We start from the raw sequence: 23,723 nt of genomic DNA, 5'->3' as shown, positions 1-23,723 counted from the left end.
TCTCTTCTTTTTCAGATTCTTTTCCCATATAGGTTATTACAGAGTATTGAACAGAATTCCCCATGCTGCCCCTCAGCCTTTTAACAAAAGAAAACAGGAAACAATAGTAAGGAAAGTATTATTTCTATTTGCCTCAGTTATGTAAGTTTGAATGCACACACATGCACCTGCATACAGCATCACGATGTAAAGTGTATTTCTTCTTGTTCATTATGTTTTAAGAAGTTTGAAAAACTAGAATAGAGAAATCAGATGGAGTACTTCTGGTGAAAAATTAGCCATATCAATAGAGTCATGAATTTTTTTTTATGAAACTCAGCAGAAAGTGGGGTTCCCCTCAATGCTATGCCAGAATCTTAACATCCATACTTCTTTCAGTCTTTCTTTGGTAGCTTATTATTTGTGTAAGTACACCGCCTAGTAATAGTACTTATTTTTACTCATTATAATAAAGTGTCCTTTTAAAATTGTATTCTACAGTATAGTGATAATCATATTTTATACAGAAAAAAAAATCAAACTGAGCTCTGGTTTTTATTTCCAGTCCTGACACTGGCTGACTTCTAGCCTCTTTGGGCCTCGATATCTTTATAAGCTTCTTTTTTATATAAAATGAGAGGGTCAGGAGAAAAGATGGCTGAAGTTTCTTCAGTTTTAAAATTCTATTGTTTTGGTTTCGTGGAAAGGCAGACATTTTTCTGTATCAATCTTTTCTGGGTTTTTGGACCACAAGGCTAATATCAAAGCATGAATCACTTTGCTGTATACCTGAAACTAACACAGCATGGTAAATCAACTATACTTCAATAAATATTTTTTTTAAAAAAATTATTGTTTTCCTTGCAACCATGAATCCCAATTGCAACAGGATTGGAATACTTTGCTGGCCTATAAACCCCTACCTTAAACCCCAAAGCACACCCTCCCAGTTGGTGATCAACCAAAATCACCCTCCCTCATGCTCAGAGGGCATTTCTCACTTTCTCTTACTGTCATCCTGTGTTTGTGAAATACAGGATTTTGCTTATCTACTATACTCTTTCGGAATATATACATACATGTATGTCAGAAAATTATATCATGGAAAATCGTATTTCGAGGGCTGTCTGGACCACTGTTTGAGGATCCTTGGCTGACTTTTCTCTGATCTAAGCATTCAAGTGTTCTTGCAGAGCAGGAAAGACTCAGTCTGGCAGGAACGAGGACAGGACTTCCAAAAAGAACAAAGACAACTTGTGACTTGCCGAGAGTGACTCAGGCACTGGCTCTGTGCTCCCTGAGTCACAGCTGACCCATCACCAACCCCATTAGAGGGTGTCCTGTTGACAGAGGTGGCCACCTTCCTGGCTGCCAGATCGTTGGTACACTGCGGGGAAATTATGTCCTTCTCTACATCTGCTGATTTAGTACCCTGGCACAGGAAAACCCTTTAGAAAGGAAAATCAGAACTGGGTTGCAATCAAAGCAACAATTATCTGATGAGGACCTATTATTGCAAAGCAATTCAGACCTGAGCCCTGCTTTCTGCCATCATGCTGTTCATTAACATGTGATGACTGCTAAAATGGGTGGGAGAGATGGTCACAGCATCAGGTATTCAGGAGGTGGAGACATCTGTTGGTCCAGAACAATCAACAAAAACTTCACGCATGAGACAGGGGTTAAGCTGAGACTTGAACTAAGAGTGAGATTCACATAAGGCAGGGAAAGGAAAGGACATTTCCAAAGGGGGAAGAACAAAGTGTCCAAAAGTGCAAAGGCAGAAATGCACATGGCCTGTTGGCATGGATCAAGAATAAACATGAGATATTATCTTGGTAATCTGCATTTTACATCTCAAATTTGATCAAAGAAGTATATCCTACCCATCTCATTACAGCAATATGACTCACAAGAGCAGATAGGTACTAGTTAGCTTTTCTCCCAGTCTACATTCCATAAAATTGTGTCCTAGAAAATACTTTTATTGGTTATCTCCTTTCCTATCACTTTCTTTGTGGCTGATATGTAACCTCTTTTCCCACCTCTCTTTGATCTGATCTGCTTCTGGAGTGGGAGATCTTGGCCAATTACAGAATAGGGTGAAATTCAATCGAAAGAGTCCATTATTGTATTACACAACACTGCTAAGACCTGTAAAGGGTAGAAGAAAAGGCTAAGTAGGATCTCTATTTGAAAGAAACTTTAGTAGGAAAGATTAAACATTGGCCCATGGAACTGTTAAATAAAATACTGCCTCATGTTATAGGAAGATGAGTCACAAACAGTATTTAATTTGAAGTTTAGAACTGGCATGGTCTACATAAGCACATGTAAATCATATGTTGATATGACTCATGCCTTACCTCAAGGCTGACCGTTGCCTGGTATGGGCACTGCACAAAAAAATATACCAGACCTAGGAAGTGAGCTCTCTACTTGCCATGACACATGTGGACAAAGAATGCTGCTTGCCATATGAGCAAACAAAAGATGTTGTGTCCATCAAGCCAGCAGCCACTACGGCTGCCCCCAACAGTGCACCCTGAGGAGATCCAGGATGGAAAAGAACAGAATACTGGCTCTAGGTAGTTAAGGTTCGTATCAAAGCAATGATTTCAATGAGCCCAGACTCTTGCATCTTCCCATTCATAGGAAAGTGCTAAATTCATTAATTTGAGATGCCTGTTTTTCCTTAATTAACAGTTCTCTTTTGATGTTCCCACTACCTGGTTTTTGTTGCAAAACTCCTACAAATCCAGGTCCTCCTTCATCTCTTTGGAGCAGCTCCTCAGACCCATCTGAGAGGCTGCATCCTAGGCTTAAGTCCTCAGTGAGTCCGCCAAATAAAACATAATTCTCAACTTTTAGGTTGTGTGTGTGTGTTTTTTTTTCAGTTGACACATATGTTTGATGCTACATCTGTCCAGAGTGGGGTATCATTTTGTAATTCTACCTGGATGGGCATATTTTTTTCAATTCATCCATCTAGTGGGGACCTCTTTCTCTCATGAGCTCAAAAGCCTTTAGAGGGTGAACTGGGGTTTCTGATCCTCCCTTTGCATACAAGCAGACGTGGCTCTTAATAAATGTTTTGCAGATCACTCAATTTTCTCAATATTGGGAATTAATAAACAAGAAGCTGAAGAATAGATGGAATAGAATTAATTTAGGTCCATTATTTGGAACTCTATCATTGCATAAGCACCACCGTTACACTCTTGTTTCGGCGCACTCAGTGACAGGAGTGGTCCAGCTTACCTCGTTCTCCTGGGGTCCCTGGCACACCCGCGTTTCCTGGGAAGCCTGGGGCACCTGGGGGTCCTTGTTCACCAGGGGTTCCAGGTGAGCCTGGTCTCCCAGGCTCTCCAGGAGGCCCTTGGATGGTCCGAATTGATGTTGACTGGCTGGGGATCTGGTTGAGGATGGCTGTGTACCTGGCCATATGACCTGAGACACGAAGGACAAAGAAGCATTCGATGAACTGTCACACTTAGAAAGGGAGAACTGAAGGCATCATCTGTCAAGGTTCCAAACAATTCTCTTAGACACCCACCAACAGGAAGAAGCAAATCCCTCTGAAATAAGTTGATTTCCAACTGAAAACTTTTTGCATCTTACTTTGGATGATATTAACAGCTGGACTGTATTCAAGTCGCATCTCATGTGTTTGGAATTAAACAGCTCACGTCAGCATCTCAGTAAACATCAGTGACCAGAAATCATAAATTTTATCTTCACCCCCAATATTTATCTGACCCCTAAATCCTCACCCAGCTGCCCCTTTTCCCCAGCAATTTCCACCCAAGTAATATGTCTTTTTTCCAACCCACAAAGCCTGTCCCACCCTCTTGCTCAGTAATCCCCAGACAAGTGCTCTGTTTCAACTCATTTCTTCATTGCCAAGGCTTTTTGCAGAAACCTTTACTTGGGTCCCAGCTGCAGAAACTCTGAATAGCTTTATTTTTTAAAAAAATCTGGCGCTCTCTCCCAGAATCCCTTAACTCAGCTGTGCCTGGAAGAATGTATTTTAATAATTAGAAGTATAGATTGAGAAAGTATTTGATACCATAATGCCCCATTTTTCAGCATCATCAGGAGATAACATTTTCCCAAAGAAGTGAACTTTCCAGATGACTGTCATTTATTCCTTTGTAAACATTCAACCCTAAATAAAGAATAGTAACCATTTTTAGAGGGATGATTTCTAAGATATAGTCAATGCGTTCTTAAGCATAGGACCATGACTGTAAGTAGGATTGGCCTCCTGATGACCCAGGAGCCATTAGTAGGCATGTTCATGAATGTCTGGGTGGGGTCAGACATTTCCACATCTGCTTTTTCAGCTTCCTCCTTTGATAAAAGGGCCATCCTTTATTATTGATACTTCCCTAGCTGTCATCACCTCAGTCTCACACAGCTTCCCACATAAACTTTCCTAGCATAATTCAGATCTGGACTGAAAACCAGGTAACTGAGCATGTGAGGAATTATATGCTAAATGATAATCAAGTTCTGAGGTAAAGCCTAAGGAAGGAAATAAAAAGCCCAGAGAAACGTGAAGTGGTGTGTGGGCAGATGACTGAGGTACCAGAAATAAAGCTTCTGGGTGGGTTGGGTTTTGCTCATAGACTGGCATAAAATCTCTTCTATTTTTTTCCTCTGACAATGACATTGACAGGCAGGGCCTCCCTATTTTACTGACATGTTTCAGCTCTTGTTGGTTTCTATTTCCTAGAAGTTATTCACAAGAATCTGAGAATTGCTAATGGGAAAAACTGGATTTTGGACTCTCAATTTTTAGGGCATGTTTCAAATAATCACATATTTATATAAGATTTTTATTCTACAGTGGAATAAGATAGCAACTATTGCGAAATCTTCCTTATGTTATAGTCAGTGCGTCATATTAGAATTTAACCCTTAGGTTTCCTTAAAATCATTACCCACCCATTTACAGTGTATACTTGAAATGAGAAACTTACAAAATAATCCAAGGTACAGGTTAGCTTTGGACATATTCCACTTAATGTCGTTTCCCTTTTACAATTAATTGTATTTTCAGAGATCCTATTTTGGCAATAAACTTAAGTAGTTTCATTTAACTGATAAATTCTTTCATCAACCACTAGTTTGGGCAATATAATACAAAATGAAATAAAGTTAAAATATAGGGAGCATTACTACTACACCTGAAGATAGTAGCTTTGTATTCAGTTTGCCCTAAGATTACGTCTTAATGAAAACTCTTCCAAGCCCCTGTAGACCTTCACTCCATGCTTTCTGCAGGATGAGATCTGGGTTTATCTACTGCAGATGGAATTTTGGACCCAGCCAATAGCACCTTCTTGGACACTTACAGGATTCCCAAACTTCCCAGGTTAAAAAAATATAACCTCAAAGCTGTTAAGGCAGCCGCTTAGGTAATGTTGGCCTTGGAGATGGTGGATGCTACAGAACCAGGGGGCTTGGCAGCAGAGTTAGGCCAGAGCTGTCTGGGTTTGAGAGGAATATTTCATCTCCATGTGGCCTCAGATCTTTGTGGAACTAAACAAATGACTGGCAGAGAGAAGGGCCCACTCTAGTAACCCTCTGGTTAGATTACGGAGACAAAATATAAAGTCAGTGGGCAGGGGAGAAATGCACAGATGCGTGGGTATGTAAGTGAATGAGCATGAATCAGCAACTGAAATACCAGCCTGTGGGAAAGTTCAAGTTTAAAATGAAGAAATGGGACAGGTGTGATATAAAGTGTGTTCCAGTGTAATTTTTGGCACGGAGCCCAAGTATCATGTCAAATGTTCACATGAAGCCTGTCCCCATGTGTGCATGTATGTTTGTGTGTCTGCATTTTTTCTGGTATGAATCTTAAAAAATAAAGGGAAGGGCCTTGGGCTAACCAAAAGAAATGGGTAAGAAAGAGATATGGATTTAAATCTAGGGGTTTGAATGTAGCTTCTGATGCCTTAGTTTGGCAGCTTTCAAGTGCTGAGGACTTGAGAAAAAAAATCTATCTATTTGGAGAGATGAAGAAGAAATAAAAGATTTGATATGGACAGTCAAGTTAAACCTATATATATGGGCAAACAGAGAGTTTTTGGACAAACAACAGAGAGGAATCTGGTCTCTGCACCATCGATGCAGAACTCTAGGGTAATATGTAATGATCACTTAGATGGGTTAGTGATGGCCATCTGTAAAGCTTATGTTTCTGCAACAAGACAAAGCTTAGTCTTTATGCTTGTGTGAAAGGCAAATTCCCATTTGGACGTGTAATCAAAAAACATCTGTAACTATAATGCACTTACTTTGGATGAGCTGTTCGCACACCTGATGTGCCACTGCTCTCACCATGGCTTGAGACTGTAGGTCACCCTGGATGAGAAAAAAGCAGACTGCTGACTCTCAGCCACAAGCCCAGCCAATGGCAGGACTTCCAGGATGGAAATGGGACTCGACCCATTGTTCCCAACCTAGGCTCTCTGTCTCCTAGCAACAGGTAGGATTGACCACCATGGTGCACACGGAGAAGGTGCAAGCGATCTGGCACTCATGGTACAAGGTTCCTGAGAGCCTTTATGAAATTAAAAAGTTCAAGTGTTTCTGGCCACAGATTCTAAAAAATTTACTAGTTTTGTAATAAACCCATACATATTTAATGCCTTATTTCTCGCTCTTTAGAGCTTGTAAAATACAGCAATTTCTCAACCAGTGGCTTACTTAATACTAATAGCAACTCGGAGGAAAGATGTTAACTCCATCTTACAGATGAACAGAGCTAAACATACTGCCCAAGTTTTCACAGAGGTAACTGGATGAGCCCAAGGTCACTGCTGTTTCTACTAGAGCCGACAGCACAATTATATGAGCAGTGGCACAATTTCTCAAAGGATATAGAAGGCCCCTAAAATAAACTGATCTAAGTTTCACAGCCAGTTCTTTGATTCCATGCTGCCTTTGTCTTCCTTGGTTCCCATATTGGAAATACACAAGCCTCAATCTACCGCTTGGCATTTTGAATAGAGCTTTTACTTTTCTGAAGCCTTTTCACATCCATTATATTATGTCTTCATTAAATCCACTTTGTGAGTTAGATGAGTTTGATTCTCTCCATTTTAGCCTGAAAGAAATGGCCTAAGGTCATCTAGCTGGATAGCAGCAGATCTGCAACTAGAAGCCAGCACTCCTGACTTTTAGCCCACAGCGTGGTTTTCCCTTGAAAATGTGCTCACAGCCAAGCGAGTTGAGGAGAGGGGGAAGCAATGAGTAGTCATGAGAGTAAATGGTTATCCTTTATCGGGCTTATGCAACAAAAGATGTGCAGTCAGCTGCGGCTGGTCAACACTCCAGAGGATACTTACTCTTTCTCCTCTTTCTCCCTTTGCTCCAGGGACACCCTGTAAAATTTTAAATTGTCAAGTTACTTGTGACACTACACTCAGCCAAGCATGACAGCGTATCTTATCTTATTGTATCAACATTTTTTATTAGCTCTCATAATTCTACAGCAAAAATAGATACACAGCAACAGGGTTAAACAAACAGCAACCCGTAAACTCATCAAGCAGAGAGAGCTGTTTTAAACATTTTACTCCTCCAGCCTTTGAATGCACAGACACAATAGGTTTTAATACAAAATTGGGATCATGTAGCAATACTGCTTTGCAACATAGTGTCACTGAATAAGTCATTCACATCTTTGCACACAAAACACCACCCTCTGAATTGTACTTTACTGATGCTGCATAATTGATTTCACAAATCTCTGCTGAAAAGATAAACTGTTTTAATTTTTGAAAGAATATCTCTCACAGAAAGGAAAAGATCTTCCAACTTAAGAGTTCAAGTAAAAGATGAAATCTGTGAAATCCCACATCCTCACTCTGCTTTCCATCCAGAATAACAGCAAACAATTCTTTCTCCCTGAGTCTCCCTGATGATACGAGCTTGTATTAACACGAATTGTCAGCTGAATCATTATTTTGTTTTGTGGCTTAGCTACTCTTTGATCCACAGGAAACTTTACCATATCTGTAAAACCTTTTACTGATAAAACAATGGCGTTTTTAGTGTTTCTGCAATGAAATTACATGTATAATGCAAAACCTGTGTCTTCAGAAGAATTTCATCTTTTTGTTTCAACTCCAAGGCAGCGTAATAGATTTACTGAACAACATTTTATCCTCTCTATCAAAAGGATAGTGAGTGCCATTTAGAGATGGAATTTGCCACATTGTCAGACTGTTCCCAGTTGTTACTATAATCTCAACAGGTCCCAAATCAAACTTATATCATCTCCAAAATCTCTATTCAGTTAGTCATCCAAATTCAAAATTCTGGGTTCACCCCACAGTGTGCAGGTAAACTGGCTTTCTGGAAAAATGAAAAGCCCTCACTTGTACTGTTTGCTGTTTTCAGAGGTGTAAATGCTTGTACTATGGCTGATTTCAAGTGACAAATGTGCTGTCACTGAAGATGGAGTTTCAAAGAGAAGAGAAGCACAAAATCTACTCTCCCAAGCAGGTACAAGCCAGTCCAAGCCCACCACTAGTTATATCTTATACCCTTCCTTCCCTTGCCTCCTTTTTTTCTTTTCTTTTATTTAATTTTTTATGCAGCAGGTTCTTATTAGTTATCCATTTTATACATATTAGTGTATATAGGTCAATCCCAGTCTCCCAATTCATCACACCACCACCGCCCCTGCCACTTTCGCCCCTTGGTGCCCATACGTTTGTTCTGTACATCTGTGTCTCAATTTCTGCCCTGCAAACTGGTTCATCTGTACCATTTTTCTAGGTTTCACATATATGTGTTAATATACGATACTTGTTTTTATCTTTCTGACTTACTTCACTCTGTATGACAGTATGCAGATCCATCCACATCTCTACAAATGACCCAATTTTGTTCCTTTTCATAGCTGAGTAATATTCCATTCTATATATGTACCACACCTTCTCTATCCATTCGTCTCTCAATGGGCATTTAGGTTGCTTCCATGACCTGGCTATTGTAAATAGTGCTGCAATGAACATTGGGGTGTGTGTGTCTTTTTGAATTATGGTTTTCTCTGGGTATATGCCCAGTAGTGGGATTCCTGGATTGTATGGTAGTTCTATTTTTAGTTTTTTAAGGAACCTCCATGCTCTTCTCCATAGTGGCTGTATCAATTTTCATTCCCACCAAGAGTGCAAGAGGGTTCCCTTTTCTCCACACCCTCTCCAGCATTTGTTGTTTGTAGATTTTCTGATGATGCCCATTCTAACTGGTGTGAGGCGATACCTCATTGTAGTTTTGATTTGCATTTCTCTAATGATTAGTGATGTTGAGCAGCTTTTCATGTGCTTCTTGGCCACCTGTATGTCCTCTTTGGAGAAATGTCTGTTTAGGTCTTCTGCCCATTTTTGGATTGGTTTGTTTGGTTTTTTAATATTGAGCTGCATGAGCTGTATATATATTTTGGAGATTAATCCTTTGTCCATTGATTCGTTTGCAAGTATTTTCTCCCATTTTGAGGGTTGTCTTTTCGTCTTGTTTGTAGTTTCCTTTGCTTTGCAAAAGCTTTTAAGTTTCCTTAGGCCCCATTTGTTTATTTTTGCTTTTATTTCCATTACTCTGGGAGGTGGATGAAAAAGATCTTGCTGTGATTTATGTCAAAGAGTGATCTTCCTATGTTTTCCTCTAAGAGTTTTATAGTGTCAGGTCTTACATTTAGGTCTCTAATCCATTTTGAGTTTATTTTTGTGTTAAGGAGTGTTCTAATTTCATTCTTTTCCAGGTAGCTGTCCAGTTTTCCCAGCACAACTTATTGAAGAGACTGTCTTTTTCCCATTGTATATCCTTGCCTCCTTTGTCATAGATTAGTTGACCATAGGTGCGTGGATTCATCTCTGGGCTTTCTATCCTGTGCCATTGATCTATGTTTCTGTTTTTGTACCAGTACCATATTGTCTTGATTACTGTAGCTTAATAGTATAGTCTGAAGTCAGGGAGTCTGATTCCTCCAGCTCCGTTTTTCTTCCCCCAAGACTGTTGTGGCTACTTGGGGTTTTTTGTGTCTCCCCACAAATTTTAAGGTTTTTTTGTTCTAGTTCTATAAAAAAAAATGCCATTGGTAATTTGATAGGGATTGCATTGAATCTATAGATTGTTTTGGGTAGTATAGTCATTTTCACAATATTGATTCTTCCAATCCAAGAACCTGGTATATCTCTCCATCTGTTTGTGTCATCTTTGATTTCTTTCATCAGTGTCTTATAGTTTTCTGCATACAGGTCTTTTGTCTCACTAGGTAGGTTTATTCCTAGGTATTTTATTCTTTTTGTTGCAGTGGTAAATTGGAGTGTTTCCTTAATTTCTCATTCAGATTTTTTATCATTAGTGTATAGGAATGCAAGAGATTTTTGTGCATTAATTTTGTAGCAGGCAACTTTACCAAATATATGGATTAGCTCTAGTAGTTTTCTGGTGGCATCTTTAGGATTCTCTATGTATAGTATCATGTAATCTGCAAACAGTGACAGTTTTACTTTTCTTTTCCAATTCGGATTTATTCTATTTCTTTTTCTTCTCTAATTGCCATGGGTAGGACTTCCAAAATTATGTTGAATAATGGTGGTGATAGTGGACATCCTAGGCTTGTTCCTGATCTTAGAGGAAATGCTTTCAGTTTTTCACCATTGAGAATGATGTTTGCTGTGGGTTTGTCATATATGGCCTTTATTATGTTGAGGTAGGTTCCCTCTATGCCCATTTTCTGGAGAGTTTTTATCATACATAGGTGTTGAATTTTGTCAAAAGCTTTTTCTGCATGTATTGAGATGATTTTTTCTTCTTCAATTTGTAATATGGTGTATCACATTGATCGATTTGCGTATTACTGAGAATCCTTGCATCGCTGGGATAAATCCCACTTGATCATGGTGTATGATCCTTTTAAGGTGTTCTTGGATTGTTTGCTAGTATTTTGTTGAGGATTTTTGCATCTATTCATCAGTGATATTGGTCTGTAATATTCTTTTATTGTAGTATCTTTGTCTGGCTTTGGACTCAGGGTGATGGTGGCCTCAGAATGAGTTTGGGAGTGTTCCTTCCTCCGTAATTTTTTGGAAGCGTTTGAGAAGGATGGGTGTTAGCTCTTCTCTAAATGTTTGATATAATTCACCTGTGAAGCCATCTGGTCCTGGACTTTTGTTTGTGGAACATTTTTAATCACACTTTCAATTTCATTACTTGTGATTAATCTGCTCATATTTTCTATTTCTTCCTGTTTCAGTCTTGGAAGGTTATACCTTTCTAAGAGTTTTGTCCATTTCTTACAGGTTGTCCATTTTATTGGCATTAGACTTGCTTGTAGTAGTCTCTTAGGATGCTTTGTATTTCCTGCGGTGTCTGTTGTAACTTCTCCTTTTTCATTTCTAATTTTATTGATTTGAGTCCTCTCCCTCTTTTTCTTGATGAGTCTGGCTAATAGTGTATGAATTTTGTTTATTATCTCAAAGAAACAGCTTTTGGTTTTATTGATCTTTGCTATTGTCTTCTTTGTTTCTATTTCATTTATTTCTGTTCTGATCTTTATGATTTCTTTCCTTCTGCTAATTTTGGTTTTGTTTCTTCTTTCTCTAGTTCCTTTAGGTGTTAGGTTAGGTTGTTTATTTGAGATGTTTGTGGTTTCTTGAGGTAGTATTGTATTGCTATAAACTTCCTTCTTAGAACTGCTTTTGCTGCATCCCATAGGATACTTTTTATCATCTTTATTAGAGTATAATTGCTTTACAATGGTGTGTCAGTTTCTGCTTTAAAACAAATTTAATCAGTTATACGTATACATATGTCCACATATCTATTCCCTCTTGCATCTCCCTCCCTCCCACCCTCCCTATCCCACCCCTCTAGGTGGTCACAAAGCACTGAGCTGATCACCCTGTGCTACGTGCCTGCTCCCCACTAGCTATCTATGTTACGTTTGGTAGTGTGTATATGTCCATGCCACTCTCTCTCTTTGTCCCAGCTTACCCTTCCCCCTCCTCATATCAAGTCCATTCTCTAGTAGGTCTGCATCTTTACTCCTGTCTTGCCCCTAGGTTCTTCTGACCATTTTCTTTTTTTTTTTTACATTCCATATATATGTGTTAACATACGGTATTTGTTTTTCTCTTTTGACTTACTTCACTCTGTATGACAGTCTCTAGGTCCATCGACCTCACTACAAATAACTCAGTTTCATTCCTTTTTCTGGCTGAGTAATATTCAATTGTATATATGTGCCACATTTTTTTATCCATTCATCTGTGGATGGACACATGGGTTGCTTCCATGTCCTGGCTATTGTAAACAGAGGTGCAATGAACCATTTGGTACATGACTCTTTATGAATTATGGTTTTCTCAGGGTATATGCCCAGTACTGGGATTGCTGGGTCATGTGCTAGTTCTATTTTTAGTTTTTTAAGGAACCTCCATACTGTTCTCCATAGTGGCTGTATCAACTTACATTCCCACCAACAGTGCAACAGGGTTCCCTTTTCACTTTAACCTCTGCAGCATTTATTGTTTGTAGATTTTTTGATGATGGCCATTCTGACCAGTGTAAGATGATATCTCATTTTTTTGATTTGCATTTCTCTAGTGATTAATGATGTTGAACATTCTTTCATGTGTCTGTTGGCAGTCTGTATATCTTATTTGGAGAAATGTCTGTTTAGTCTTCTGCCCATTTTTGGATTGGGTTATTTGTTTATTTGATATTGAGCTGCATGAGTTGCTTGTATGTTTTGGAGATTAATCCTTTGTCAGTTGCTTCATTTGCAAATATTTTCTCCCATTCTGAGGGTTGTCTGTTCGTCTTATTTATTGTTTCCTTTGCTGTGCAAAAGCCTTTAAGTTTCATTAGGTCCCATTTTTTATTTTTGTTTTTATTTCCATTTCTCTAGGAGTGGATCAATAGGATCTTGCTGTGATTTATGTCATAGAGTGTTCTGCCTATGTTTTCCTCTAAGAGTTTGATGGTGTCTGGCCTTACATTTAGGTCTTTAATCCGTTTTGAGGTTATTTTTGTGTATGGTGTTTTTGTGTATTGAGTTTTCTAATTTCATTTTTTACATGTAGCTGTCCAGTTTTCCCAGCACCACTTATTGAAGAGGCTGTGTTTTCTCCACTGTATATTCTTTCCTCCTTTATCAAAAATAAGGTGACCATATGTGCGTGGGTTTATTTCTGGGCTTTCTCTCCTGTTCCATTGATCTATATTTATGTTTTTTTCCAGTACCATACTGTCTTGATTACTGTAGCTTTGTAGCAGAGTCTGGAGTCAGGGAGCCTGATTCTTCCAGCTCTGTTTTTCTTTCTCAAGCTTGTTATGGCTATTCGGAGTCTTTTGTATTTCCATACAAATTGAGAAATTTTTTGTTCTAGTTTTGAGAAAAATGCCATTGGTGGTTTGATAGGGATTACATGGAATCTGTAGAATGCTCTGGGTAGTAGAGTCATTTTCACAATGTTAATTCTTCCAATCCAAGAACATGGTATATCTCTCCATCTGTTTGTATCATCTTTAATTTCTTTCATCAGTGTCTTATAATTTTCTGCATACAGCTCTTTTGTTTCCTCAGGTAGGTTTATTCCTAGATATTTTATTCTTTTGTTGCAATGGTAAATGGGAGGATTTTCTTAATTTCACTTTCAGATTTTTCACCATTAGTGTACAGGGATGCAAGAGATTTCTGTGTATTAATTTTGTATCCTGCTACTTTACCAGATTCATTGATTAGCTCTAGTAGTTTTCTGGTAGCATCTTTAGGATTCTCTGTGTATATTATCATGTCATCTGCAAACAGTGACAGCTTTACTTCTTCTTTTCCAATTTGGATTCCTTTTATTTCTTTTTCTTCTCTGATTGCTGTGTTTAAAACTTCCAAAACTATGTTGAATAATAGTGGTGAGAGTGGACAACCTTGTCTTGTTCCTGATCTTATTGGAAATGGTTTATCACCATTGAGGACGATGTTGCCTGAGGGTTTGTCATATATGGCCTTTATTATGTTGAGGAATGTTCCCTCTATGCCTACTTTCTGGAGGGTTTTTATCAAAAATGGGTGTTGAATTTTGTCAAAAGCTTTCTCTGCATCTACTGAGATGATCATATGGCTTTTCTCCTTCAATTTGTTAATATGGTGTATCACGTTGATTGATTTGCATATATTGAAGAATTCTTGCATTCCTGGGATAAACCCCACTTGATCATAATGTATGATCCTTTTAATGTGCTGTTGAATTCTGTTTGCTAGTATTTTGTTGAGGATTTTTGCAGCTATGTTCATCAGTGATATTGGCCTGTAGTTTTCTTTCTTTGTGACATCTTTGTCTGGTTTTGGTATCAGAGTGATGGTGACCTCATAGAATGAGTTTGGGAGTATTCCTCCCTCTGCCATATTTTGGAAGAGTTTGAGAAGGATAGGTGTTACCCCTTCTCTAAATGTTTGATAGATTTCATCTGTGAAGCCATCAGGTCCTGGGCTTTTGTTTGTTGGAAGACTTTTAATCACAATTTCAATTTCGGTGCTTGTGATTGGTCTGTTCATATTTTCTATTTCTTCCTGGTTCAGTCTCAGAAGGTTGTGCTTTTCTAAGAATTTGTACATTTCTTTCAGGTTGTTAATTTTACTGGCATATAGTTGCTTGTAGTAATCTCTCATGATCCTTTGTATTTCTGCAGTGTCAGTTGTTACTTCTCCTTTTTCATTTCTAATTCTATTGATGTGAGTCTTCTCCCTTTTTTTCTTGATAAGTCTGGCTAATGGTTTATCACTTTTGTTTATCTTCTCAAAGAACCAGCTTTTAGTTTTATTGATCTTTGCTATCATTTCCTTCATTTTTTAAATTTATTTCTGACGTGATCTTTATGATTTCTTTCCGTCTCCTAACGCTGAGGTTTTTTTGTTCTTCTTTCTCTAATTGCTTTAGGTGTAAGGTTAGGTTATTTATTTGAGACATTTCTTGTTTCTTAAGGTAGGCTTGTATAGCTATAAACTTCCCTCTTAGAACTGCTTTTGCTGCAACCCATAGGTTTTGGGTCGTTGTGTTTTCATTGTGATTTGTTTCTAGGTATTTTTTGATTTCCTCTTTGATTTCTTCAGTGATCTCTTGGTTATTAGGTAGTGTGTTGTTTAGCTTCCATATGTTTGTATCTCTTACAGATACAAACACATTTTCCTGTAATTGATATCTAGTCTCATAGCGTTGTGGTTGGAAAAGATACTTGATATGATTTCAATTTTCTTAAATTTACCACGGCTTGATTTGCGACTCAAGATATGATCTATCCTGGAGAATGTTCCATGAGCCCTTGAGAAAAAAGTACATTCTGCTGTTTTTGGATGGAATGTCCTATAAATATCAGCTAAGTCTATCTTGTTTTATGTATCATTTAACACTTCTGTTTCCTTATTTATTTTCTTTTTGGATGATCTGTCCATTGGTGAAAGTGAGGTGTTTAAGTCCCCTACTATTATTGTGTTACTGTCAATTTACCCTTTTATGGCTGTTAGCATTTGCTGTATGCATTGAGGGGTTCCTGGGTTGGGTGCATGAATATTTACAATTGTTGTATCTTCTTCTTGGATCGATCCCTTGATCATTATGTAGTGTTCTTCTTTGTCTCTTGTAATAGTCTTTATTTTAGAGTCTATTTTGTCTGATATAAGAATTGCTACTGCAGCTTTCTTTTGATTTCCGTTTGCATGGAATATCTGTTTCCCTCCTTTCACTTTCAGTCTGTATGTGTCCCTAGGTCAGAAGTGGGTCTCTTGTAGACTGCATATATATGGGTCTTGTTTTTGTATCCATTCAGTGAGCCTGTGTCTTTTGGTTGGAGCATTTAATCCATTCACGTTTAAGGTAATTATTGATATGTATGTTCCTATTACCATTTTCTGAATTGTTTTGGGTTTGTCTTTGTAGGTCCTTTTCTTCTCTTGTGTTTCCCACTTAGAGAAGTTCCTTTAGCATTTGTTGTAGAGCTGGTTTGGTGGTGCTGAATTCCCTTAGCTTTTATTTGTCTGTAAAGCTTTTGATTTCTGCATCGAATCTGAATGAGATCCTTGCCGGGTACAGTAATCTTGGTTGTAGGTTCTTCCCTTTCATCACTTTAAATATGTCATGCCACTCCCTTCTGGCTTGTAGAGTTTCTGCTGAGAAATCAGCTGTTAACCTTATGGGAGTTCCCTTGTATGTTATTTGTCGTTTTCCCCTTTCTGCTTTCAATAATTTTTGTCTTTAATTTTTTTTTTCTGTGTCTTATTTTTTGCGTATTTGATTACTATGTGTCTTGGCATGTTTCTCCTTGGGTTTATCCTGCCTAGGACTCTCTGCACTTCCTGGACTTGGGTGGCTATTTCCTTTCCCACGTTAGGGAAGTTTTCGTCTATAATCTCTTCAAATATTTTTTTGGGTCCTTTCTCTCTCTCTCTTCTCCTCTGGGACCCCTATAATACAAATGTTGGTGCATTTAATGTTGTCCCAGAGGTCTCTTAGGCTGTCTTCATTTCTTTTCATTCTTTTTTTTTATTCTGTTCTGCAGCAATGAATTCCACCATTCTGTCTTCCAGGTCACTTATCCGTTCTTCCGCCTCAGTTATTCTGGTATAGATTTCTTCTAATGTATTTTTCATTTCAATTACTGTATTGTTCGTCTCTGTTTGTTCTTTAATTCTTCTAGGTGTTTGTTAAACATTTCTTGCATCTTCTCTGTCTTTGCCTCCATTCTTTTTCCAAAGTCCTGGATCATCTTCACTATCATTATTCTGAATTCTTTTTCTGGAAGGTTGCCTATCTCCACTTCATTTAGTTGTTTTTCTGGGGTTTTATCTTGTTCCTTCATCTGGTACAAAGCCCTCTGCCTTTTCATCTTGTCTATCTTTCTGTGAATGTCCCTTCCCTTGCCTCTTGCATGTCTATCACACACACGTACATGCACACTTTTTGCATTGCAATTCCTCTTTTATCTATCTCTTCCACTCCACCACCAAGGTGCTACCCTAACCATCTCACACCAGTGCATTTGCAACTTCCTTCTAGCTGGCTTCTCTAACTAAAAACCCTCCCTTCCAGTTCATCTTCTACGCAACCACTAGTCTCATCCTCCTCAGATACTACCAGCATACGACTTAGAAAGCTCAGTGACTGTTGATTGATGGCAGCTGTTCCTCTATTCAAAAATCACTCAGTGATTCTTAGACATCCATGTGACAAAGTCAAAGTCCTCAAATTCAATGTCTCATTATTTAGCCCCATCTTCCCCACCTCCTGCTCATCAAAAGTACAACTTCTCATTCTCACAGACCTGGTCTAGTCAGTGTATAAAAACATTTGAAATGTGAGAAAGGTATTAAGCATATAGCTTATAAATTAGGTATCAACAATAGGAATATTCTAATGCAATACTTAGTTCAAGTATCACCTATCTGACACTAAATTTTTATTGTAGTATAGCTACAAGTCATTGCATGGATTTCTCTTCTCTCTGTGTAGATGGTAAGACCTCTAATACTGGGGACCATAACTTATATTACTTTATGTTTCCAAAACCACCTAGCCCATTTTTTGCATAAAAGAGTCACTCGAACATTCAACTAAGTCCAATATTAAATTTAAATATTTATTATAAATCTAGGACTGCTGCCTACTTCCTTTGCAAGCATTTGACACAAAGCAAAAACAAAAATCAGCAAACAAAAATAAGTAACTCTTTCACATTTTTTTTGTGTGTGTGTGGTATGTGGCCCTCTCACTGCTGTGGCCTCTCCCGTTGCGGAGCACAGGCTCCGGACGTGCAGGCCCATCGGCCATGGCTCACGGGCCCAGCCACTCCGCGGCACGTGGGATCCTCCTGGACTGGGGCACGAACCCGCATCCCCTGCATCAGCAGGCGGACTCCCAACCACTGTGCCACCAGGGAAGCCCCACATTTTTAATATATTAAGAAACTGTTTGTAAGTACTAGTAGTTTAATACTCAAGATTTTACCATGTTCCAAGCACTGTCCTCGGTGTATTAACTCATTTAACTCTTATAACAGCCCTATAAAATGAACTCATTTAATCCTTGTAAGATTCCTATGAGATAAATATATTTATTCTTTATAAGAACCCTATGAGATATTACTTCCATTTTACATATAAGGGAAGTGATGTACTGAGAAGACAAATAACTTGCCCAAGGTCACACAATAAGAAAATGGAAAAGCTGGGACCTGAACCCAATCAGCTAAGCTCCAGAATCTGCACTCTCCCGAGTACACACTACTGCTGCCATGAAAGAGAACACTGCTCAACAAATTTGCTAGCCAGCATCATTTTTGTCAGTGAAGATAGTATTTTTCCTAATTAAATAATAATTTAAAAAGCAAACATATATCTCCCAAACCTCACAGCAGTCATGCAGAATTAGATTTTTGTTTTGTTTCGTTTTGTTTGTCTTTTTCGAGTGACTTATCATTTTGTTTGAGTCGCTTCTTATAATCTATTTTATCTTGAATATTTTTGTTTCTGAACCAATGTATTCTTTGATATTTCCATTGCTAGCTATCATTTATTAAGTTATCTTGTCTGAAATGCTTGAAACTTAGAAAAAGAAACTACAGGGACTTCCCTGGTGGTCCAGTGGTTAAGACTCCACGCTTCTACAGCAGGGGATGCAGGTTCGATCCCCTGGTTGGGGAACTACGATCCTGCATGCCACGCTGCGCAGCCAAGAAAACAAAAGAAGAAGAAGAAAAAAGAAAAAGAAACTACCATGCAAACCTGAGTGATAAGGTAAATGGACAGCATCAGCTGTGGGCACCTTCCGGTATATAGGGATGGATGTATTTAACTGGGCATGAAATTCCTCAAACTCAGTCTCACAATGCTTGTTACTAAGTAGCTGCAGGACATAGCTAGGCAGTCTCCAAGAAAGATCCATTTAGTGAATATATCTGAATGGCAAGAAATTATTTTTTATTCCAACTTCTCTGACATTTTTTCTTTGATTTTTGCAAAGTAAAACAAAAACAAACTAAAAACTCCTGAGTGAGTTAAGGTTCATAACTCCACCAAAGTATGCTTTGAGGGAAAACACACATTCCCTGTACATGTAGGCGGGAAAAAGTGGCACATTTCCCTTTAATTTCAGGAACCCTTGAAATGTAAAGAAAAGAAAATACAGTAGCTACATTCATAGATTCACAGAATTTTAGTCCTGAAGGCAAGAAGAATGATCTTACGGTCCAAGCTCCAAATATTAGATGTCTGCTAACCAAAATCAAAACATCCCTCATTCGGCTCTAAATGTCTCCCACATCTGACCCCCAATCTGTAAGAATAACCTTCTCATACTCACCTGAACATCAGCCTAACTGGAAGGCAATCATACCTTCATTCTTTCTTTTAACAAACACTTATTAAGTACCCTCTATGATACTGAGCTGGGGTCTAGGAATCAGAACATGAGTATGATAAAATTTCTGCCCTCAAGGAACTCTCCTTTCGCGGAGAGATGGACATCAATAGTTGAAATGAAGTCTCTCAGCCTGAGGACCTGAGGGTGGCCTCACACAGGAAGTGCACAGTTTAAGAGAGATAATAGCCAGAAGCTCACCAGGTAGAGAAAGGAGGAGAAAGCAACCCAGACACATGGAAGAGCATCCCCAAAAGGCAAAAAAAAAAAAAAGTGTGAAACAGGATGGCATATATTGGGGGAGCTTTAAATAATTTGGGGTGACAACTCCAAGGGATGTTGCCATACCTCCAAGAAAAAGGATGATGCCAGATCAAGTCGGAGGGTAAAGAAAGGGCCCATCGTCAAGGGCTACGTATATGTGGCTGAATATTTGGGCCCTATCCCCTGGTGACAGGGATCCACTGAGGAGATTCAAGCCAGGAAATGACACAACATTTTTCCTGCAGTTCTCCTGCAAGGGGAGATACCATATTTTAGCTTATGCTTAAGCCTCAGGTAGGAATTATGACCACAACAGCATTAATGCCCATTCTGTCCTGGGAAGTCAGCAGCTAAAAGCAGGGTTCATGAAAGTAAACATTTTCCTGGCACCGACTATAGGAAACACACTGCTCTTTTCAGTGGGGTGGTGTGTCTTTCTTGGTCTCTTTCCCTCCCGCCTTCCCAGACAGACATCCATGGGAAATCAATCAAGGCCTTTACACCGTGACACTGAGCCTACTTTACTAAACACGCCAGTCTGGCAGCCAGTAGGCATATGGCTCCTCCCAGCCCAAAGCACAGGGAAAAGTCTGGGCTGGATGGTTCAGAGAACAACTGGCTTTTGAGAGAATACGCAGTGCTGTCTCTGATATAAATGCCACCATCACTGGCCCTTTTCTGTTGATTTATAACAATAGAAGATAATATTATTAACGAGTGTTTTATTTCCAGGAAAAAATGTATTGCTATTTTTCTATGCCCCATATTTAAAGTCTATTCTAGAGCTACAAAAGGCCAGATGGATAAGCAGGGTGGGGTCCTACTTACCTAATGTATTTCATATCTCACTCTACTCCTCCCTCACCCCACTGTTCTCTCCCAAGTACTCCTAGAGCCTGTTCTTTCCTATCGCATTCCATCCCTCTGCGGTTAGGGTCAACCCAGCTTGGGTTAAGGGAAACTGCACAAATACATTTGTTTATTGTCTAACCAAGTTAAACCAGTGTTTCGGTTTTTTGTTTCACCTTAAGGTGCCTCAAAGTCTTTGCTATCCTAAAACTTGTCATGACTTTCTGAGAAAAAGATTTAGTATACACTGTCTCTGAGACTTCTTTCCCAGAACCCCTTGCTCTCTGAGCCCTGCTGACATATTCTGGAACTCTTGTTTCCTGGAGCACATTTTGGGAAGTGGACTGAAGCCTGGTAGCAGAGATAACAGAAAAAGATGTGTGAGGATAAAGCAATCAAATTTTCTTCTGTGACCCATTAGCAACTTGATATGAAAAGAGGAGATCTAAAAGGGTTTTGCACCATGACAGTGTATTTATCTTCCATAAGTATATGGCTTTGTAAAATGACAACTAAGGAGAGCTTTATTTGAGTGTGCAAATTAGGATGTGTTTGCTAAAATCTGGAGGCATTTTTTTATGTTCATGACTTATGTGTGTTTGTGTACCTGCATATGTGTCATGTGAATCACAGCCTAGAATAGGACCCTGAGGGCAAAATCAGTTTATTGAAATGGGTTTCAAGAATAAAGAGTGACTATCTGAGTAGCTAGAGGGAGAGAGTTTCTTTCTGAATGAGAACCAGTGTTTCTGTTATGCCTTCTTCAGTGTGGTAGGCAGAAAAAGGCCCCTGAAGTGTTCATGCCGTAATCCCCAGAACTTGTGAATATATTACTTTATGTGGCAAAAGGACTTTGAAGTGTGATTTAGTTAGGATCTTGAAGTAATGTAGGGAGATTATCTAGGATTATCAGGGTGGCCCAAATGTAATCACATACATCATTCAAAGCAAAGAAACTTTCTGGGCTATGTTTGGGGGAGATATGATTATGGAAAAATGTTCAGAGAGATGCAACACTGCTGACTTCAAAGTGGGCCACAAACCAAGGACGGTGGGAAGTCTTTAGAAGCTAGAGAAGGCAAGGTAATAGATTCTCCCCTAGAACTTCCAGAAAGGAAAAGCTGACACCTTGATTTTAAAACCCAGTGAGACTATATCAGACTTCTGACCTACAGAACTGTAAGATAATAAATTTTTGTTGTTTTAAGCCCCTAAGATTGTGTTAATTGTTATAGCAGGGAGTAGAAACCGACTTCATTAACCTCTTCTACCCTCACCCTTCAGATTCCACTGTTCCATGAATCCTTAGCACATCTGCAATGTGTATACATTGACACTTCTCAATTGCTTTAGTTTATGGATACAGATTTGGTACCTCGCAGATAATATCAGAAGGCTGACTAATAATTACACCCAGAAGGAACAATTTGCAAGTCGCAGAAGATGCCAAGTGTGCCTTTGGAGGCTGTACTTCAACAACCTTATTTTACAGATGAGGAAACAGGCCCAGATAAGCTCATCTGTTTCTCCCCCATCCTACCCCTACCCCCTCCACTGATCACATTTAAGCACCAACCTAAGAGATTAGAAGCACAAAAATGGGAGGTAATTAGTTCCATTCACTGGACCTTCATTTACACCACTATTCGCGAATGTGTGAGTGTGTGTTTTAATGGCAAAGTCTGTCTTTCTTTGCAGAGTTTAGGAAAGAAAAATCTCTTCCCATTTTCACTAATCCTGGACTTTCTCCGGCCTTGTATTTCTCACCCAGGACACAGGCCTAGTTAACAGATAGTATTGTACCCAGTCCCTGTAAAGATGGCATTGAGTTGACTTAGCCAAATACAGAATAACAAACAATGGAAATATATATAAGCAGAAGCTTAGCTGCAGATGATCCCCTGTTGGGACCATTTGTCTTTAGCCATGATATATGCACAGTCTGATCTTAATCTTTATCCTAGGAGATTCTCTGTTTTCCTCATGGATTCCCACAGAATCCAGTCCTGAAAAATACATCTTGACCTAAGAAGATGCTGTAAATTTAAACAGATAAATAAACCAGAGGGATAACTGGGCAACCATCCTGACTGGCTACAGTCACATACTCACAGGTGGTCCGAGGGCGCCTTGGGGTCCCATGCTTCCTGTGATTCCTGGGACTCCAGGGGCTCCGGGAATGCCCTAATAGAAAGGAATACGGAGCAAAGGTGAGGACTCACTCATTCTCATCGAAAACAGCTAGCTCTCAAGAAAGAGCAGCAAGCATGCACAGTTAACCTCACCTCCCCGCCCAACACCAAGTCTTCAGGATTCACTGCTCATTCCTGTTTCCAACTAACGTACCACAAAAGTAAGGAAGACAGTTTTGGAAAAGTCTCCACTCTGTCGGTTAGATGTAGTTCTTTCAAATTCAAGCCTTTTTTATATATAGTAGTGACATTTACACACCACTATATAGAAAATAGATAATCAACAAGGACCTACTGTAGAGCACAGGGAATGCTACTCAATACTCTGTAATGGCCTATATGGGAAAATAATCTAAAGAAGAGGGGATATATGTATACGTATAACTGATTCACTTTGCTGTACACCCGAAACTAACACAACATTGTAAATCAACTATACTCCAATAAAAATTTAAAAAGAAAAAATAATTCAAGGCTTATCTGTGTCTAATAAAAGTAAATCAATGCAGGTGATCTTATGGCAAAGTGGCTCAGAGGTAGAATAATCAAGCCACATGGATACATGATTTTTTAAGGATGTTTTAGGAAGAGCTCTGTACCAAGGGATGAGTTGTTACATATAGCAAAGATGGCCGCCAAGGTGAAAGGTTTGGCAGAAGAAAATCTCACAAAAGAGATGAATTGCTTTAAAGCAGTACTACATCCCAGTAGTTCCTGGAAATACTTACAATTGGCCCTGGTGGTCCCGGAGGGCCAGAGGATCCATCCTTTCCAGGAAAGCCCTGGGGGAAGAAAAACATGGTGTGTCAACTATGCAGTTGCTTTACATGGCTTTCAGAAAAGGTGCACTTAATCCCATTCAATATCTGGGGGCAAGTCCTGTCATTTACTCTGGACTTCCAAGGATTCACTGCTTTTATACCCTTCACGGGAATTGTTCTTGGCAAAGACTTTTGTGTCTCTTGGCTCTATGAAATTGTCCGATGTAAGAATTTTAGGTGTAAGA

At 39.0% G+C, this 23,723-nt stretch overlaps 1 protein-coding gene across 1 annotated transcript in view; it reads right to left on the bottom strand.

The window, feature by feature from the left end:
• COL14A1 (collagen type XIV alpha 1 chain) overlaps window positions 1-23,723 on the bottom strand; it is a 245,422-nt gene that overhangs the window by 28,961 nt on the left and 192,738 nt on the right. Inside the window, exons 40-44 of the mRNA XM_032610321.1 lie at window positions 23,446-23,499; window positions 22,638-22,709; window positions 7,341-7,376; window positions 6,288-6,354; window positions 3,241-3,429 (exon numbers count right to left, since the gene is read on the bottom strand). Coding sequence (XP_032466212.1) covers window positions 3,241-3,429; window positions 6,288-6,354; window positions 7,341-7,376; window positions 22,638-22,709; window positions 23,446-23,499 — 418 coding nt within the window. The remainder of the gene's footprint in view (window positions 1-3,240; window positions 3,430-6,287; window positions 6,355-7,340; window positions 7,377-22,637; window positions 22,710-23,445; window positions 23,500-23,723) is intronic.

This window comes from Phocoena sinus, chromosome 17 (assembly GCF_008692025.1).
Source record: "Phocoena sinus isolate mPhoSin1 chromosome 17, mPhoSin1.pri, whole genome shotgun sequence".
In the NCBI taxonomy this organism is placed as follows: domain Eukaryota; kingdom Metazoa; phylum Chordata; class Mammalia; order Artiodactyla; family Phocoenidae; genus Phocoena; species Phocoena sinus.
The sequence above is the reverse complement of the archived record's forward strand: the minus strand, read 5'-3'. Positions and strand labels throughout refer to the sequence as shown.